Here is a 14,859-nt window from a genome sequence, read left to right as displayed (position 1 = left end):
ATACATTTAATTATTTACTAATATATATATATATATATATATATATATATATATATATATATATATATATATATATATAATCCAAATTGCTAACAGGTCGGCTTTGAAAGAGATTCATCGAAGAGTTAAAGTTTTAGAGAGAATATATAAAAGAAGGTTAAGACAAATAGAAGCATGCTTTCAGGGATGGAGGAAAAGAATATAATAATAAAAGGAAAAAGAAGATAAAGTTAAAAAAATAATAATTTCACGTGAAGCAAAAGTCTCAAGGCTTTAACATACTCCATGCATTTTCTATTTGATAGAAATAGTTTTGTATTGTTTCATTTATTATGATAAAGTGACATGTCTTGAATTAAAGTATGGAGAATGACAGGGCAACTGTTTAGCGAAAATTAAATTATATCATATTTAGTTATTTATTTATTTCATTTTTAAAACAACCGATAATTAAAGGTAAATAAAAGGATATGATATATATTTAGTAGAAAGTATTGAGGCGAATGCCATTGCCCTTGTCCTTGTGCCACTGTTTAAGAAAAATTAAATTCCTGCATTTATTTTATTTTTATTAAAATAAGTGATAATTAAATGGAATAATTTTATTGAGGGAATACAATCAGTCTGTGTGGCTAATGGAAATTGTAGTTCAGAATTTCAATTAATTAGAGTGGATGGCAAGAAATTTGTATTGTTAAGAAACAAATATTATGCATTCCGTTTAAGAAAAGTATATATCTAACTAACACAATCTAAAAGAAATGTTAAAAAAATATAATAATATTATTTCAATTAACATAATTTAAATAAATATTAAAAATAAATAAGATTGTATTAATTTAATCAAAACTAATTTAAATTAATATAATTATTAAAAAAATAAAAATTAATATTAACTAAATTTATACTAAATTTAATAAATATTAAAAATAAATTGTATTAATTTTATATTAGTCGACACACACTGTTAAATAAAGATAAATATAAAATTAAAACGAAATTACGGTCAACAAAAACTAAGATTAATTTTAACATATTAAAAACAAACAAAATTAACTTTCATAGATCAATATTAATTTGAATAAATAATTCTAGTATCATTTTAGGTTTATTTTGTCACTTAATATGTATTTTAAACTTAAATAAAATTAAATTGGTTAAGTCAGTACTAACTTCATCTTTTTACTTTTGATAATTTCTTACTGTTTTTTGGCAAATTAATAGATAATATTATCATAGTTTTTTTTAATTATATAAATTTTTTTTAATGTTTATATATTTTCTTTAATTTTATATGATTTTTTTTTAATTTAACTATTTACTTACTTACAGGTTTCTTTTTAAGTTTAACCATTTTTTAAATTAAATAAATAAAAATCATTTACAAAATAAATAAAAATTATTTATAATCGAAAGTGTTTTTACTATTATTAGTTTAGGTAGTTGGCTTTGTAGAAAATGGTAAGAGGTTATTGTTACCTAATAAGTTATAGAGTCTTGCTAACTGCTGTACACCGGTTAAGAATAGTTAATATACACGAAATTTTACAAAAGTACATAGTTAAATATGATATTAACTAAAATCTGACTTAACAACTATTAATGTAATTTTATTTAAATTAAAGGACAAAAATGTCTATAAATGTTGTACATGTGTGTTTAATATTTTATTTAATATTCATCAATAAAAATTAAAAAATAATTAATTAATAAAATAAATATATTTTAATGTTTAAATTAATTAAACATAAGAAAGTTTAAATTAACAAAAAATCATGAAAAAAAAATAGTGTTGAACATCAAAAATTATAAAAAATAATAATTAAAGTGTAAATTTTGAGTGGAAACTTTAAAAATTCCAAAGTCTTTGTTTTGTATCAAAAAAATATTGTCTAAAAATTAAAAGGATGTTTTTGTCTTTAAAAAATTTATAATATGCATTTATACTATTTTAATTAATGTATTTAATTATTTGAGTTTTCAATGTAAAAATTATAGTACCAATACACATTAATAATTCTTTAACCAGTGTCCTTAGAGCACCGGTTAGCATTCTCCTAAGTTATATCGACTTAACCCTGAAACCATTAATATTACTTCCCCATGCTAAAAATCAACTATATTTGGCAAGGCATAATTGCTTTCTTCAAAAGCTCAAAATTATCATAATTAATTCCATTATTTTGCAGTTGGAGGCATTAATGGTAAGAGATTGTTCTATTTAAGGTGAGTTTCTCATCCCTCTCCACATTATCTCATTCCTTACCTCTCTTATTTGTTTCTTCAAATCTTCACAATGTCACTTGCTGGAAAACTCAGCACTGAACTTCCAGTCCATGCAACTGCAGAAAAATGGTTCCACACCTACACAAACCAACTTCACCATATTCAACACGTTACTCATAAAATTCATGGAGCCAAACTCCATCAAGGTGATGATTGGCATGCCAATGATTCCGTCAAACACTGGACCTATATCGTCGGTAATTAAGTTTATGATTAAGTTTTTTTTTATTGGGGCAAATTCACTCAAATATTATAAAAATGGACAAGTAAAAAAAGTGTTTGTTGGTCATGAGTCGTGTGGACAAATGACGATTTCAAAAGCAAAGTCACAAGAATTTTATACAACTTCATTGTGAAGTCGTCATGCTTTTTCAAAAATTAGTATTAAAGTTATTATGACCCTTTACGACTTTGTTTGAAGAAAAAAAATACGAAGAAGTTGTGTGGATTATTCATACTTTGCTTTTTAAGTTGTTATATTATTCCATGTCTAGTATTTGTATTTTGTTCATATTGGTAATATCTAGGCAAATTTGTTCCAAATATGTAAAATATATATATTTGTCAATAAATTAGAAACTACTGTATCATGTTGCTTTTGGTTTCTTACATAATGTTGTGGTTGCTTGTGAAACAACAGACGGTAAGACAGTAACATGTGATGGGGAAAACAATAACAAACAATATACCAGAGAATGCAGCGGATATAATTTCCCCTAACTTGCAAGAATCTATGAGGAGCAATAATCAAAGAGCAGCAATAATAAACCACCAAAAGCACAAATAAAGGCACCAAGATTTTTAACGTGGAAAACCCCTCAAATCAAGGGTAAAAACCACGAGTCGTCCAGACCAAAGAAATAGCTTCACTATGATCAACAAGAGTACAAAAGAGTCTTAATCAATAGCACAAATTAGTGCCAACACCCAACCAAATAACAAAGCAACAAAGCTTTCAAATAGAGAAGAACAAGAGAGGAAAACCTCTACAAATCACTGCTGCAGTGCGAAATTAATATCTCCCAACTCAGACCTCGTATCAAAGATCCGACCGGTCAGAATGAAGAGCAATGAGTTCCGAACCTGCTGTAAAAATTTCAGCCCGATCCAACGGTGAACGAATCCGCAGCGCCGAATTTACTGCGACAGCTCTATGAAAAACGTGAACAGAATTTTCCCTCTACCTCTCCCTCTATGTGTTAGGGCTTTCAGTGTATTCTGACTCTATTGTTCTGCCTCTCTCTTTATTTTATAGCCTCCTCTCCACTAGGTTTAAGTGAGACATGGGCTTCTCAAATTTTGGGCCTTTTCTCCACATAGGAAGGGAGCCCAATACCCAACAAATCTCCCCCTCACAACTATGTGGAGATAACCGCCAAACCGGCGATCTCACAACAAACTTCAAACTTTCCTCTTGGCAATGCTTTAGTCATCATATCAGCACCATTATCATCTGTATGAACCTTTTTCAACTCCAACAACTTAGCATCCAAAGCATCACGTATCCAATGATACCTCACATCAATATGTTTGGATCTAGAATGAAAAGTTGGATTCTTACCAAGATGGATAGCACTTTGGCTATCAACAAACAATGAATAGTTATCTTGCCTAAAACCAAGCTCCTGCAAGAATTTCTTCAACCATAACACCTCCTTGCATGCTTCAGTAATAGCAATGAACTCTGCTTCTGTAGTAGACAACGCTACACACCTTTGTAGTCTTGATTGCCAAGCCACAGCTCCCCCTGCAAACTTTATCAAATAGCCCGAAGTGGACTTTCTGGAATCAATATCCCCAGCCAAATCTGAGTCTGAGTAACCCATCAAAGTAGGTTTATCACCTCCAAAACAAAGCTTCATATCAACTGTACCATGAAGATACCTCAAAATCCATTTCACAGCATTCCAATGCTCTCTACCTGGGTTTGACAAAAATCGACTAACTGTACCAACAGCATGTGCAATATCTGGTCTTGTACACACCATCGCATACATCAAACTGCCCACCGCAGATGCATAAGGAACTCTACTCATATTGGTCTTCTCAACTTCATTTGAAGGACTCTGTTTAACACTCAGTTTAAAATGAGTAGCAAGAGGAGTACTCACAGCTTTAGCATTTTCCATCTGGAATCTCTGCAACACCTTCCTAATGTATTGCTCTTGTGATAGATAAATCTTCTTTTCTCTCCTATCACGTGAGATATGTATGCCAAGAATCCTTTTAGCAGCTCCCAAGTCTTTCATGGCAAAAGACTCGCCAAGTGTCTTCTTTAACCTGTCAATTCTGGAAATATCTTTCCCAACAATAAGCATGTCATCAACATATAATAACAGGATAATAAAGTCATCATTAGAAAACCTTTTAACAAAGACACAATGATCAGAAGTAGTCTTCATGTAACCCTGCTCACACATAAAAGACTCAAACTTCTTATACCACTGCCTTGGAGCCTGCTTCAAACCGTATAGACTCTTTCTTAGTCTACACACATAATCTTCCTTGCCTTTAACAAGAAAACCATCAGGTTGCTTCATGTATATCTCTTCCTCCAAATTACCATGAAGGAAAGCTGTCTTCACATCCATCTGCTCAACCTCCAAATCAAGAGTAGCAGCTAAACTTAGCACAGTTCTGATGGATGACATTTTCACCACAGGTGAGAAAATCTCATTGAAATCAACACCCTTTTTCTGTCTGAAACCTTTCACCACTAATCTGGCCTTGTACCTTGGAAGCGTAGAATTTGAATCTTGTTTCACCCTGAAAATCCACCTAGTTTCCAATGCCCTTTTGCCCTTAGGCAATTTCACCAAGTCGTAAGTGTGATTATCATGCAAAGATTTCATCTCATCTTGCATTGCATCCAGCCACTGTTTCTTCTCTTCACTATCCAAAGCCTCTTCAAAACACTCAGGTTCTCCACCGTCAGTCAAGGTTATGTACTCATCACAGGAATACCTTGTAGAAGGTTGTTTTTGTCTATTAGACCTCCTGAGTTGGACTTGAGGTGATTCAGGTATATCACCAAGATCGTCATCATCATCATGTTCCTCTTGAGCATCATCAATTGGAACCTCTACTCCACTTCCAAACTGTTGATCATCAACATCACCATGTTGCTCATTGTCTTGAGCTTCCGTTTCAACATTCTCCAAATTGTGAGCGGGCAACCTCATCGGATTACCATCAGTGAGATTACTATCTTTCTCGGGTGTGGTCTTCTCCACCTTATCAATGTCTTCAATGGTCTGGTCTTCCATGAATTGTACATCACGACTTCTAACAAGCTTCTTCTCAACAGGATCATAAAACCTGTAGCCAAATTCATCCTCACCATAGCCAATAAAGATACATTGCCTTGTCTTTTTATCTAACTTGGATCTTTCATCCTTAGGAACATGAACAAATGCCCTGCAACCAAAGACACGCAAATGATCATAGCTAACATTCTTACCAAACCAAATTTTGTCTGGCACCTCAGTATTCAAAGCAACTGCGGGACTGAGATTAATAACATGCACAGCTGCAAGCAATGCCTCTCCCCAAAAGTGCTTAGGCAACTTTGCTTCTGAAAGCATACATGTAACCCTTTCAGCCAAGGTCCTGTTCATCCTCTCCGCTAGACCATTCAACTGAGGAGTTTTAGGAGGAGTCTTCTCGTGTCTAATACCATGCTGCCTGCAATAAACATCAAAAGGTCCACGGTACTCACCACCATTATCACTACGGATGCATTTCAGCTTCTTGCCTGATTGCCTCTCAACCATAGCATGAAATTCCTTGAACTTTTCAAGTACTTGACCTTTCCGCTGAAGAGCATAGACCCATAGCTTCCTGGAACAATCATCAATAAAAGTAACAAAGTAAACTGCACCACTAAATGACTTTACCTTTAATGGGCCACAAACGTCAGAATGCACCAATTCAAGTAATTCTGACTTCCTTGAGGGTGGATGCTTCTTAAAAGATACTCTGGTTTGTTTACCAGCCATGCAATGAGAACATTTCTCCAATTCTGCATTTCTCAATCCCATAAGCACATCCTTTTTAGCTAAGCAGTTAAGCCCTTTCTCACTTATATGACCAAGCCTCCGGTGCCACAAAGATGCCTCCATATACATAGCATTCACACTGTCTTTAGCAACCAAAGCTTTAGTCCAATACAATTTAGATTGTTTCTCCCCTCTGGCCATAACCAAGTTACCTTTAGTGAGCTTCCATTTACTAGAACCAAAGTGATTGTCATAACCACAATCATCAAGCAACTGCACAGAGATTAAATTAAAACGGACATCCGGAGCATGTTTGACTCCTTTAAGCAACAACTGCACTCCCATGTTGGTTTGCAGGCAAACATCACCAACACCAATCACTTTAGACTCACCATCATTACCCATCTTCAACACTCCAAAATCACCAGAAGTGTAAGATGTGAAGAACTCCTTCCTAGGTGTAACATGCAGTGTAGCACCACTATCAATAATCCACATGCTCTCATCAGATACAAGATTAACGGACTCAAAGTCACGAAGAAGAACAAGATCACCATCTGTAGCAGTAGTGACACGATCATCATCATCATGATCATTCTCTCTCTGTTTGCCCTTCTTGTCTTTGTTCTCCTTTTTCCACTTAAAACAGTATTTCTGAATGTGTCCAGTTTTATGACAAAAATGGCACTCTAAATTCTTGTATCTTGACTTGGACTTGCTCCTACTCTTCTCTCTACCACCTTTATGTTCCTTTTTCTGACTTCTCCCTCTAGCTTCTGTAACAAGCATCTCAGACTGAGATGAAGAACCATGTGCCTTCCTTCTCATCTCTTCATTAAGAGCACCGCTCTTTGCCATCTGAAAAGAAACAACACCATTCGAGGCAGAGTTCGTAATTGAAACCCGAAATACCTCCCAAGACTCTGGTAGAGTATTAAGCAACCATAATCCCATAACTTCGTCATCAAACTTTATGCCCATTCCTGACAATTGATCTAGGAGCCCTTGAAACTCATTTAAGTGATCAGAAATAGAAGAATTCTCCCTGTACCTCAAATTCATCAAGCAATTTAACAAATACAATTTATTATTGCCCGACTTAGAAGCATACAAAGACTCAATCTTCTCCCACAAAGCTCTGGCATGTGTCTCATTAGCAATATGATTATAAACATTATCTTCAACATATTGCCGAATAAAACCACATACCTGTTGGTGCTCAAAGTCCCATTCTTCTTCAGACATAGAATCTGGCTTCTGTGTAGCAAAGACCGGAAGATGCAATTTCTTGACAAATAATAAATCTTTCATCTTGCCCTTCCACAAATGATAATTTGTACCATTCAAAGTAATCATCTTTGCATTTGCCTCCATCATTCAAGCAAGTAAATATAGCCCAACCAAGAGCTCTGATGCCACTCTGATGGGGAAAACAATAACAAACAATATACCAGAGAATGCAGCGGATATAATTTCCCCTAACTTGCAAGAATCTATGAGGAGCAATAATCAAAGAGCAGCAATAATAAACCACCAAAAGCACAAATAAAGGCACCAAGATTTTTAACGTGGAAAACCCCTCAAATCAAGGGTAAAAACCACGAGTCGTCCAGACCAAAGAAATAGCTTCACTATGATCAACAAGAGTACAAAAGAGTCTTAATCAATAGCACAAATTAGTGCCAACACCCAACCAAATAACAAAGCAACAAAGCTTTCAAATAGAGAAGAACAAGAGAGGAAAACCTCTACAAATCACTGCTGCAGTGCGAAATTAATATCTCCCAACTCAGACCTCGTATCAAAGATCCGACCGGTCAGAATGAAGAGCAATGAGTTCCGAACCTGCTGTAAAAATTTCAGCCCGATCCAACGGTGAACGAATCCGCAGCGCCGAATTTACTGCGACAGCTCTATGAAAAACGTGAACAGAATTTTCCCTCTACCTCTCCCTCTATGTGTTAGGGCTTTCAGTGTATTCTGACTCTATTGTTCTGCCTCTCTCTTTATTTTATAGCCTCCTCTCCACTAGGTTTAAGTGAGACATGGGCTTCTCAAATTTTGGGCCTTTTCTCCACATAGGAAGGGAGCCCAATACCCAACAACATGTCATGAAGCCATTGAATCCGTTGATGAGCAGAAGAAAAGGATTGTGTTCAAGCTCTATGGTGAAGATGTGGATAATAAGTATAAGGTGTTGAAGCTAATCTTTGAAGCCATTGAGAAGGGTGATGGAAGTGCTGCAATTAAATGGAGTGTTGAATATGAGAAGGTGAGTGAGGATGTTCATCCCCCATATGGGTACTTGGAATTCTGCGACCACTGCATTAAAGATGTTGATGCTTACCTTATCAAGGCTGAAGAAAATGCCAACAAGTAAGAATTGAAAGATGCATGTGGCCAAAGATAATGCTCGTGTATGGCAATAAGTGTGAAAGTTTGATGAGGAGAATAATGGTATATGGTTTGATGTGAGTGTTGTGTTCAATAAGTGGTCAATGGTGGTTTTACATGTTTTAGACTTGTATTAATGAACTTATAAATCTTCCATGATGTACTATAGGAAGATGAAAACAACCATGATATGCTATTAGTTTTTGCCAATATAAATATCCAAGCTAACAGACATAATTTAGGAACATAATTTAGGAGAGAATCAAGCTAACAAATCCTTATTGATTACAAATCTGAATAATTAAAATAATTTAAGATCTAATTATTATGATTGATATCCTTCCACAAGTTGTATAATCTGGAAGAATGATGCAAGTTGGACAATAAGGATTCGAACCGGGGCGAAGTAGAGGCTTTGTGAGAATATCAGCAAGTAGATCATCAGTAGACACAAAAGACACTCGAAATTTGCCATGTTGGATATTTTCGTGGACAAAGTGATAGGCTAAGCCTATATGTTTCATTCGAGAGTGGAAGACACGATTAACACTTAGATTTGTGACACCAATATTGTCACAATATATAATTGGATTGGCGGTTGGCGTGTGACCAAGTTTGGTGAACAAGGAAAGGACCCAGTGTAACATCCTCAACTACCAGATATTACTAATTTAAATAAAATAAAATAAAAATAAATACAAATTCAAAAACCACCACGCACTCCCGACGCCAGGCAGACCTTGGTTGTTGCAAACGGTTATGGACAGAAATCCAAAAACGCGAAAAACAAATAGAATTGGAAGAAAATAAGTTCTTGTGTTTTTCATTAAGTTCTTGTTTTCCATGAGGTTGATTGTTCCTAATAAAGTTTGTGATTTTTGTTGCCATCGTGTTCAGATACTGTTGCAGTTTTGCACCTAATATTGTTGCTTGCGTTTCGCACTCACAAGTTCCTATTATTACCTTAAAATATTTTATTTAATGAGTTTATATTTTTCTAATATATTATTTATTTTTGGTATGATAGATATGTGATTAATTATATGCTTAAATATATTGATTTATTATATGATTTAAAAAGTGGAAATCCTAAACGCTTTAGACACTTGTGACTCAATGAAAATTTCTAACCACAAAGGTAACATAAGCCTTTTTCTTTTCTAATTTGCGTCTTAGCCAAGGAAATTGTTAATGCCCAACACTCTATTAGCCAAAGCAATAAATGCTTTGTAATACTCAACAATAGAATTAGTTTGGGTAAGCTTGAAAAGAGAAGCCCGAGGACACTCATATGTTGTTGGGCCAAAATCAAGGGCGAGTGCCTCTGTAAACGCATGCCAAGAACGAAAAGAATTATATATAAAATTTAGTTAAAAAAAATTATGGTATGCTCAAAATATATATATAAACATCAATCTATATTTTTATCGACAAGTTGCATATTTTATTTTTCCACACAACTACAGTAATTGGTACTATATATGAATCAAACTTTTACAATTTTTTTAATAAATTTCCATAGAATATAAATTTTAAGTATCCATGAATAATATCACATGGCTAGGACAAGACAAAGAACAATTACATTAAGAAGTTATTCCTTGTACATAATTGAAGTTCAACAAACGCAAAGGACTACCAAAATCAATTAACATTAAAAAAAAAAAAAAACCAAAGTCTACAACAAACAAAGAATTGTCTCTCTGACAAGAAAACTTGTCAATTTTAATACTTTCCACTCCTTATTATATAAACATCGAAAACTGAAACCAAGCAAGATCAATTCAAACCATTTAGCCACAACAATTTAGTGAGTAAAACCCTAATTTTTTTTCCCTATAACACATATTTTAGAGCTATGGCTTTCAGGCAAAGAACACCAACGTTTCGTCCTAACCTTTCTATTCGACGCGTCTATGAAACTTTTCAGCCACGTTCAGAGATAAAAGATCTCCCAGAAGCTTATCTTCTACGTCTTTATCTTCCTGGTTTGCAAATCTCACTCTTCTCTTAGTTCATGCCTTTTCATTCCATTATAAATCAACAAATTCCATTTCAAGTATGAATTTGAAATAAAACCAAATGTACTAAATTCAATTTTCATTACATTTTAATATTTATTTATGTTGTTGGGCAAATAATATAAAATTTATTTTACCAAACTGGTTTTATAAAATTAAGTTATATATATTTAAATTTTATTATTTTAATATAGTGTAAGACTCATAAGAGTCTACTTTAATCAAGATTTAGGTCCATTGTATTTGTAATATAATATTTTCAAGTTCGATGTTTTTCATTTGAGAAGTGTGTTTTTACTACTTTAATATATGTACGATACATATAAAATGTAGAATTGAAAGAAAAGACAAATAAAGTAAAAGCATACATGTGTATAAGTTTTGAATCAAATGACACACAAGAGGTAACAAATCCAGCGAAAGATTCACGACATAATCTATAATAATATATAAAGAGATTATCTTTTTTTATCTACTTTTCAAAATATTAATTTTATCTTTTAAAATATAATTATTTATTAAATTTTTTAAAATTGACCCGTTACTTTTACATGTCTTTTATAAAATTGTCTATCTCTGCTTCTTCTTTTCTTTTTTTAATTTATCAACGGTTATTCTCTCATTTTTTTTCTAATATATTTTACTTTATTTTTAATAAATATAATTTTATTTTATATATTAACTTAATAACATTACAATATCATCACCTACTAATATAATATTATGTATATTTAAAAAATGCGTACACACAAGCGCAATAGCGTCTATGTGTATGCTAGTTAATTATAATGTATTTCGAAAGATGAAGGACTAAATTGGTTCAAAGTTTCGAAATGGACTAATTCTAAAATTCATTGAAAGTTAAGGGACCAAAAACATATTTAACCCATAAATTAATTTTAATTTATAGAGAAAGTTGTCATTTTATTTTATTTTTTCTTAGTTTTTTTTTTTCTAAAATTTCTTATAAAGAATTTTGTTCGAACAAACCAAACCAACTAATTCACCCCGTGGGAAAAAAAACATTTATTTTCTTTCTTTTTCAAGAAAAACTGCATCATTCTCACACTCCCATACAAGTTTTTAGTCACATTCATATGATGTTCAATATTGCTCAATAAACAATTAGCTTCAACGCTTACGTAACAAAACATAAATTTAAAAGAGTTTATTTCTTAAAGAGAGTATTTAATTCAATTCATGCAATGTAATATAATTGACATTGTCCATGTTTATCATGTAGATGTGTCTTTGTTTTTTCACTTCTGAGTAACCAAATTCCTTTCATTTCAAGTTATCCAATAGCTATGTTCATGTTTACTATAAATTTAAAACATTAATTATAACAAAAAAAAAAGTTTCAACTATAATATGAATATATAGTTTACATTAATGGTTCAAAATCGTGTTCATATTAAAATCAATTTTACCAAAATCTAACTCAACACGAGAGAAACTATTAAATAGAAATCAACCATTATATATATATATTATATATATATATATATATATATATATATATATATATATATATATGAATAAGTTGGTCATTAAATATGCAATGTGCTTTCAATTATTATTTTAAAAAATAAAATATTTTAGTAACTAAATACATAAAAGTTCTACAACTACAACTCATGATTTCCTATTGCAAAATTTAATAGAAACCATAAACATGTATCTTACTCCTCCACCACCGAATAACTCTTCCAAACATACTCTAATAAAAAGATAAATTGAGTTTAAATATGTTTTTCTGCTTGTTCTTTACGTAACATTTGCATGCATGTGTCGAACTAATTGTCTTCCTCACGTAAATTTTACAGGTTTTCAGAGGGACAGCGTAAAGGTAACCTATGTGGCCTCTTCACGAACGGTGAGAACTACAGGAGAAAGACAAATTCAAGGCACGAGATGGTACCGATTTGACCAATCCTATCCCATTCCTGATTACTGTGAACCAGAGGCACTTCAAGCAAAGTTTGAAACTCCAGTTCTCACCCTTACAATGCCAAAGAAACCCACTTCACAAGATGAAAAACTCCAAGATTCTACCACTACACCACAACCTACAACAAAAGTGGAAGAACCAATTCAAGGGAACAAAACTGTTCCACCATCTTCACAACCAATTAAGGATCATGGTGAGCCTCAGATGGGTGAGAAGGAGTTGGAGGCAAAATCAAGCACAACCACAATGCAAGGAGATGAAAAGATTCAAAAGGGTCAAGAGGGATTTGAACCAAGACCAACACCAACAAGGAGAGCCACAATGGAAAGAGATGAAAAGATTCAAAAGGGTCAAGAGATTGAATCAGAACCAACACCAACTGTGCCAACCAAAATGGAAACAGATGAAAAGCCTCAAAAGGGTCAAGAGGAATTTGAACCAAGAGCAGCACCAGCAATGCTAACCAAAGCCAAAACTGCTGAAACGTACCAGAAGGGTCAAGAGGATTTTGAGCCAAAACCAACACCAACAATGCTAAACAAGGTCAAAACAGCTGAAAAACTTCAAAACGGTGAAGAGGAATTTGAACCTAAAGCAGCACCAACAGTGGAACCAATCAGCAAAACAGATGCACAACCTCCAAAGGGTCAAGAGGAAGATGATATAACAAATGTTACCAGAAAGCAAACAGTTAAAGAGCAATTGAAGGAAAAGAAGACAGAGGAAACAAGAGGTGAAGATTCAGAGAAGACAAGTTATGAAGATGCAGAGGGAACAACTGATGAAGATGAAGAGAAGGAAAGGATCACAAAAAGGGGAGTTCAAGAGAAACCTTCTAAATCAAGAATGTCTGTGAAAGATAAGGAGCAGAGTGATTTTGGACAGAAAGAAACCGTGACAGAAAAATTGTTTGCCAAGGAAGAAGAAACTTCTGCTCCAAAAATTCATAAGGGAAAGGAAAAGCAATCCAACAACAGAAGTTCTCTTAAAAAGGAACTGAAGAGTGAAGAGAATTCAATGGAAAAGGTTGGTTCTGTCACCCAAGTTTTCACAAAATTTGCAGAAGGGGCATTGAATGAGGAAGAGAAAAAATTAGCAGCAAATATTGGTGCTGCAGTTCTTGTCATTGCTGCATTGGGATATTACGTATCTTATAGGTTTGCCTCTTGAGGGATAACCAAAAATATGTTTTACTCAATGAATCTTTTCTCACACTTGTACATGAATGATGAACTGTAACTAAAATAAAAGGTGAATACCTTCTCTGATACATAATTCATGTTCTATACGAACGGGAACCAAGTGATATATATAAACGTATTCGATTATATTATTGAATATGTTCTTATTAAAAGTCTAGTTTTTAGAGATATTTACTTTAATATATATTTATAATTATTATATATAAAAGTTTAATAGTTTTTTTAGATGCATTATAGGAAGTAAGTAAAATACACCACTAATAATAATGTCAAAGTTCCTGTATTTGAAGGAGAAAATTATGATTATTGACCTATAAAAATGAAAACTTTCTTTACCTCCTTGAGTGTCTCAAAGTTCATACAAATGAAGTATGATTGTCAAACCACTACAGCTGCATAACACAGACGAAAATCACATATGACGGAGTTTTTGGGATAATTCAAAGAAGAGTCTCATTAACTATATTTTTGAGAATAATAAGAATATGAACAACCAAGGAAGCATGGAATATTCTTCAACAAGATTTTGAAACATATTCAAATGTAGACATGAGTCCAATCTACACATAAGGGATTGACAGTGGCGGATCTTGATCAAGAATTTTGGAGGGGACAGAATAATATAACTTTTTTTTTATCATTTGATTGGATCATTAGTATAACACTTTAAAAAATGACTCTTCTACAAAACAATTGGATAGTTAGATTGGATTATTAGTATAATGCTTTAAATACTTTAAAATTTGTGAAGAAATATAATTTAATTTGTTTTCATCTTCACGTGTAGCTTCCCTTTTACTACTTCTACAAAATAAATTCATTATTTTATTCTTCATCGATATGTTTTTTCTTAAATATATTAAAAAATAATTTATCATAATCTAATAAAATATTGAGAGACATAAGTATTAGAAGAAAAATATATTATAATCAAGTCACAATTAAAAATCGGTTATAAAAAAACACATAATGCATGATTTTTTTTCTTCTATAATCATAAAAAGTAA

The 14,859-nt window shown here is 32.7% G+C and overlaps 2 protein-coding genes across 2 annotated transcripts; both read left to right on the top strand.

Moving 5' to 3' along the window:
• Positions 1-2,225: 2,225 nt before the first annotated feature.
• Positions 2,226-8,894, top strand: LOC114168857 (MLP-like protein 43). The gene is made up of 3 exons (XM_085669052.1): positions 2,226-2,483; positions 2,927-2,946; positions 8,395-8,894. Exons 1-3 carry the CDS (start codon positions 2,297-2,299, stop codon positions 8,662-8,664), a joined length of 477 nt encoding a protein of 158 aa, XP_085525178.1. The 5' UTR covers positions 2,226-2,296; the 3' UTR covers positions 8,665-8,894.
• Positions 8,895-10,442: 1,548 nt separating this feature from the next.
• Positions 10,443-13,978, top strand: LOC114168942 (uncharacterized). The gene is made up of 2 exons (XM_028053928.2): positions 10,443-10,666; positions 12,526-13,978. Exons 1-2 carry the CDS (start codon positions 10,537-10,539, stop codon positions 13,818-13,820), a joined length of 1,425 nt encoding a protein of 474 aa, XP_027909729.1. The 5' UTR covers positions 10,443-10,536; the 3' UTR covers positions 13,821-13,978.
• The last annotated feature ends 881 nt before the right edge of the window (positions 13,979-14,859 follow it).

The sequence above is a fragment of the Vigna unguiculata genome, chromosome 11 (genome assembly GCF_037176805.1).
Source record: "Vigna unguiculata cultivar grain cowpea cultivar isolate G323 ecotype 2 chromosome 11, ASM3717680v1, whole genome shotgun sequence".
NCBI lineage: Eukaryota > Viridiplantae > Streptophyta > Magnoliopsida > Fabales > Fabaceae > Vigna > Vigna unguiculata.
Note: the sequence above shows the minus strand (reverse complement) of the source record. Positions and strands in the feature narration are given on the sequence as shown.